Below are 6,514 nucleotides of genomic sequence, written 5' to 3'. Positions count from 1 at the left end.
CGTTTTGTGTTAAAATTAACGTTTTGTTTATATTTTATCCCTTCAAGATGTCCTCTGTACAGAATTTGGAAGAGAAAATTATCGGGTGAGAAAATAATTTCGGTTATTTTTTATATTTTCTTTATTTTTCTACCGTATTTAAAGGGAGTCATATTATTTGTATAAATAATTTTTTTTTTTTTTTTTAATTTTAAAATGTAATTTGAATTTGTCGAATAAAATCGTCGATGTGAAAAAATCGGTAGTTACACATACACACACACGATACAATACGATACATACACAAGCAGAGTATATGTGTATACATAAACATTAGGCACTGAATATAATGTAGGTCCGGGTCCAAAGTATCCACCCGTGTTGTGAGTCGGTTTTCCTTCTGTTGGATTAAACATGCACGAGGAAGTACCAGCAGGCAAAAGTACATTAGTTATTATAATATCTGATGTCCCGTCGTTTTACTTTTACTAAAAATTTTATGCTCAAAATTGTTCGTTGGTTGCAAAAAGTGTGATGCCAAAATTGGGGTTCGATTCGTTGCCAGATTTTATTTTGGCGACCCAGCATGATTCAGATCTCGTTAAACTTGTGTGGTTTTAGTCCTTTGCGTACCTACGTAGTTTGGCTTTGTGCCAAATCCTTGGCCAAGCTGCCACGATACAACACGATACATACACAAGCAGAGTATATTGTATATGTGTATACGTAAACATTAGACACCAAATATAATGTGGGTCCAGATCCAAAGTATCCACCCGTGTTGTGAGTATTTGTGTAATAATTTGTGTAATGTACTCTTATTGATCATAATGCTTTTGGAGTGTAGAAATTGAACGATGACTTGACTATATGACAAAACCTGCAAAAGCTGGAGCTTGAGTGTGGTGAAAACCTTCCAGAGGTGGAAAGTTCAAATATTTTTTAGTAAAACAATTAACGTTAACGTAACAAATGTTCTCTGAAAGCCAGAACTCGAAACTTGCGGACAGAACGAAAGAAATTGGTCTTTTGCAACCCAGATACAGGGAAGTATAGATGCAAAATTAAGAAACTCGTGTGTTTGTATTTTTAAATTACAATAAAATTAATAAGGAAATAAGCATAGTTTGGTAATATAATTAAACTGAAAATAAGCTTAAAAGTTGATGCAAATTAGAACAAGCAAATGTAAAAAATCATAAAAAAGGAAAGGTATACAAACAATAAATAAAATTAAATTAATTGAATTTAGTTTTTATACAATTGACAAAATTGGAAACATTGTAATTGGATTTAATCACACCCATACTTTGTGTAAAGTGTGAGTTTGTTTATTATTGTTTATTATTGAAATTTTATTTCCTAATATGTGATAATTATCCTAGAAATCCAAATGGGAGGTTAGATACAGTTTATCTCATTATATTTCTGTTTTCTACCATAAGGTCCATTAAGGATTGTTCTGATTGAGGCCCATTGACATAATAGATTGTTTTATTAAAATTTGAACTTTGCCCACATATTATATGTAAAATCTTATCAATAACTTACATGCAGACAACTCTAATAAATGATATATATAAATTGTAAAAAAAACTTATTTTTTCACCTCCCTGTAAAATCATAAAGAATGATTTTCAAAGCATTCATGTAGATGATAGAAAGAAATAGAAAAGCAGTAGACTGATTGATGTCTTGTTGATGGCAGAAAGCTTACAAGATGTGGAATAACAAAATAGCCCTGTCGAGTTCCAGCTTTTGCAGGTTTCACTGTATACTGCCAGAAATTTAAACCATAATATTCTTTTTTACAATTATATTATTTGAAGAATTTTTCTCTTTGATTGATCCACTTGACCACGAAGTTAAAATAGGTAATGTTATGTTGTTATTTTACAGTTATTGTAGAGTTATTTAAATACATGTGGTATCTCGTTAACAAAACAAAATTACAATTTTTCTCTTTACATTTTCAGTTCAATTTAGCCTGAATTAATCTAATTCTTGAGTTTTAGCATCTAATTCAAAAACATTATGTATACATCCAGGCAGTTGAGAGGGAGAGTAAACCGAGACAGTAGTTGGCACTTCATCCAGACTCGTTTGCAATTAATGGAAAGTCCCAATGCATCCTGTTAAACTTCTTGCCAATTGCAGCTTTCTGCCATTAAAATAAACTCAAATTCATTCCTGTTTACTTGCTTTACCCAAAAAACAATGTAATTCTAATGGATTTAGACTTAGGGCATATCCTTTATAACTCATACATTTCTCAACATATTCAATAATATTTTCTTAAAATTTATCTTTTAAGAAAAAAATTACAGTAAAAATTTACTTTCTCTTTAATTAAAAAATTATCTTAAATACAGCTTATTTTTAAAAATATTAAAAATTGAACACTAAGTACAAATAAAAATTTGATGACTTTACACATTCTTCACGATCATAGAAACACAATTAACACGAGCAGAGTCGACCTTTCCTCGAGGCTCTTCTCCACTTACATATTTGTAAATTGATTAAAGTCCCTCTGGCACTGGATTCTCATAAAAATGTTTCTTGAAAAACATTTTTTAAAGTCTATGATGAATTTATAAATATTTTAAAATAGTGTTTATTTATGAATGTCGTATAAATCTGTTGACTCCGGTGTTAAAATTCTGAGATAAACTTGAGATATCATTTAAAAAATGAATAATTGTAAATAAAGATTATCAAAAATAATATTTTTTATTATAATTATTATATCTTTGATAATTTTTATTCAAAGGTAAAAAAGGTCAAACTTTGTGATAGATACTGAAACTTTAAAAAAAAAAAAAGAACAAACATAATTAACAGAAATTAGAATTTTTGTTTTAGAATCCTTCTGAATTTGTTTGACAAAATATAAATTAATTCTTATCTTAGTAAAATCTTATCTTTAATGTTATGATTTTATAAAAGTTAAGATAAAGATTCATTTATATTTTCATAGCTCTTTTGCGTTAATTTTAATTTTGTTTATAAATTTTATTAAAACATTTAATTTTCTTTAACATTTTTTCACCCTGTGGGCACTTTTAATCATTCCTATTGTGAGTTTGCCCAGGCCAGTAATGAATGATGTGATGAGCAAAGCCTGACATATCCAGAATAGATTGGCCTTGAAAAATTCCTTTAGTTTTTTGACTTTCCAGTTTCGATTCTGGGTTTTCTAGTGTGGAAGACTGACATCTTAACCGTCTCAGTCGTCTGGACTTGTGTGATGGTGGAATTCAAATAATTTAGGAACTGGTTTACTGCACTAGTGACCACTTTAAGTATAAAAAACAGTATGTTTGTGGGGCCTTAAAGAATTTTTTTTACATACTATTTAGTCTCTTTAGCATGCCTACTGTTCTCATTAAGTGAGAAACCTTCACATATAAACAGTGACCAAGGCCTAGATTAGTATATTGTAAATCAAAGTTTTGCTGTATTATTGGGATACTATTTTGTGTTAATGTAAGATAGTGGCATAACTTTCTATCTATAGGCTAAATTTCTTTAATGGCCATATGGCTAAGGCAGTGGAGACATTGACCTATCACTCTGGGAAATCTTGAAAAGCCTCAGGAACATATTGGGGAAAGATCACCTCTTTTTTGGGGGTGATCTGTCTCCAATATGTTGGGCCATGTCCCTCACACCTGGTTACCTTCATTATCGGTCTGGCTGAACTCATGTCTCATCATGAGGCATGAGTTCAGCCAGACCCATTTTTTTACTCTTTCTGCCCCGTGAGTATTAAGTTTATCATGCCTCATGATGAGGCATGATAAACTTAATACTCACGGGGCAGAGAGTCAAAAAATGAAAAATTCCTTAAATTTATTAATAAATATTAGCATAAATGTAGTCTGGTAATCCAGCAATTTAGATTCACAATCAAGAATGCTGATTTTTTTAATTGATTTCTTTATAAAGTGTTATAAATATAAATTTTTTATTACAACAGTTACTAATTTTAATTTTATGTTATAGGAGAACCGATTAATAAAATTTTAATAGCCAATCGAGGAGAGATTGCATGCAGAGTAATGAGGACCACCAGAAAACTCGGAATACAAACGGTTGCAGTTTATAGCGATGCAGACAATAATTCTATGCATATGACAATGGTGAGCTTTACAATACAAGAAAATATAAATATCGAATGATAATTTTTATGCAAATGTGTCATTTGTAATTGTCAGGCGGACGAAGCCTATCTCATTGGTCCTGCACCTTCTCACTCAAGTTACTTAAACAAAGAAAAGATATTATCCATTGCCAAAGGATCGAATGCTCAGGCGATCCATCCTGGTTATGGATTTTTGTCGGAAAATGCCGAATTTGCAGAATTGTGTAAACGTTCCGGAATAATTTTTATTGGGCCTCCACCTTCGGCCATTCGTGATATGGGGATTAAAAGGTAAATAGTCTTAATGAAATAATTTTTAAAATAAAACTTAAAGACAAATAAATTTTTTAATTACTGTATTTTTGTACTTAGTACATGCGGGTTATCTGTATTTTAAAGACAGTTTGAAAGGTGTGAAGGTTAAATTGCAATTAGAATTTGTTTATGGAGCAACAGCTGCTTATAGTTGTGGGGTATTCACAATTGAAATGAACTGTAGGGAGCAATTCAATCTTAACAACAAGAAAGCTGAAAGTAAGATTGTTAAATTTAACATTATAAATATGTGCAAACCCAATGATAATAAATAGCTATTAGATATAAATAACTTTAAATGATATATTTGCTTGTTTTAAGAGAAACAAAACAATGTTTTATTGAAGGTGAAGCGTACTCAATGCAAACTACTTAGTTTATGTGGTCTTTGACGTTCAACGGCTATCTTGTAGTCGAAGGTTATCTTCAAACTCGTGAAGAAATTTTATTAAAAATTGGGTACTCGTAATTTTTAACATAGTAATTCATGTCATGATAAAAATGCAAAAAGTTTACCAGTAAATAAAAAGGAGCATACATTTAACAACACTTTCTATGTAAACGAATTAATCATTAAAAATTGCTGAAGAAACTGCTATTAAACTTTACATTGTTACACTGTATTAAAACAATAAAATTTTCAGAAAACGGCAATTCATTTACTAATAAATTTTTGAAGTTGAGATTAAAAACCAAATTAAACAGAAAAGCTATGTTGTTTGGTGTTTTTTTATCTTTTGGGTCTCTTTGTGAATATAAATACTGTATTTACTTGAATAATTGTGCACTTTATTTATTGTGACAAAGAATCAGTGTGCATGGTTTATTTTAACAAATACAGTCAACTTGATAATTACTCCAAATATCAAATGAACAGTTAATGAATATTATTTTATTTCTAATTAAAATATTAAAAATAGTAATCTGTTTGCAGTAAACATGTAAATTTGCAAGGAAAGTGTGTGAAATTAAAAACTTAGATCTTTTTTTAGAGCCTATTGAAAAAATTGAGAATAATTATGGTATTTTGTCTGACATTAATATCTAAAATGTAAATGCATTTAACAGTATTCATAATTAGAAAATAAATGCAAATTTTGCCTTCACAATTCATTCTTCTCGCAGCGCAGGAATTACAAAGACTTGAAAATTCATGTTTGTCTTCTGACTATAAATATTTTTAAACTTGTGAATGTGTCTCTTTAATCCGATCAATTCAGTTTAGTAGACTATCATATACAGCTTTCAGGTTAGGTACTTCTTTTATTGGTTTGTCAAATGCATTTCGGACTTATTTGTATTTTAAGTCCCTCTTCAGTATGGGTGAGCCACAATTTTTCTACTGAGTCAATTGTTGTTTGGTCTCGGGCAAAGACTTGAAAATTCATGTTTGTCTTCTGACTATAAATATTTTTAAACTTGTGAATGTGTCTCTTTAATCCGATCAATTCAGTTCGGTAGACTATCATATACAGCTTTCAGGTTAGGTACTTCTTTTATTGGTTTGTCAAATGCATTTCGACTTATTTGTATTTTAAGTCCCTCTTCAGTTCAAATCTACAAATTATTTAAATTTTATATACAATTACTTAAAAACAAAAAGGTTATATACAATTAGTGAGTCTCTACAAGATATTGTATTTAAAAATTAAAGAATGAATAAAATAATAAATACATTTTTGAAAATATTATTTTGAAAAATAATAAAATGAAAACTTTACCATGTTATATATATATAACCATTTTTTAAAAGCAAATTTCTTTGTTTTTTCAAGGACATATCACTCTCGTGTGTGGAGGAGGGGATATCGAAAATAGTGCCGGCTCGAGGCAAGTTTTAGGATGGAGCGATATCCTATTATGGCGCCCCCCTTGGTTGCCCTTAATTTATACCCTTTAATTTTTTTTACCACTGAGGCGCCTCCTAGGACTTAGCTCCAGGAGCGGCTGCTCCATTCGCCCTATGGCAGGGCCTGTCCTGATCGAAAAACCTTTCTCAAAATAAAACAATTGATAAGTTGGATCCGATTGGGTCGTTGGGACGGGGCAGGTGGGAAAATGTGATTATCCATG

At 30.4% G+C, this 6,514-nt stretch overlaps 1 protein-coding gene across 1 annotated transcript in view; it reads left to right on the top strand.

Annotated features, from left to right (window-relative positions):
- LOC111627799 (methylcrotonoyl-CoA carboxylase subunit alpha, mitochondrial-like) overlaps positions 1 to 6,514 on the top strand; it is a 30,224-nt gene that overhangs the window by 168 nt on the left and 23,542 nt on the right. Inside the window, exons 2-4 of the mRNA XM_023371444.1 lie at positions 48 to 85; positions 3,988 to 4,124; positions 4,200 to 4,417. Of these exons, the coding sequence (XP_023227212.1) occupies positions 48 to 85; positions 3,988 to 4,124; positions 4,200 to 4,417 (393 nt within the window). The remainder of the gene's footprint in view (positions 1 to 47; positions 86 to 3,987; positions 4,125 to 4,199; positions 4,418 to 6,514) is intronic.

This window comes from Centruroides sculpturatus, unplaced genomic scaffold (genome assembly GCF_000671375.1).
Source record: "Centruroides sculpturatus isolate CEXI.00-Female unplaced genomic scaffold, Cexi_2.0 scaffold568, whole genome shotgun sequence".
NCBI lineage: Eukaryota > Metazoa > Arthropoda > Arachnida > Scorpiones > Buthidae > Centruroides > Centruroides sculpturatus.
Note: the sequence above shows the minus strand (reverse complement) of the source record. Positions and strands in the feature narration are given on the sequence as shown.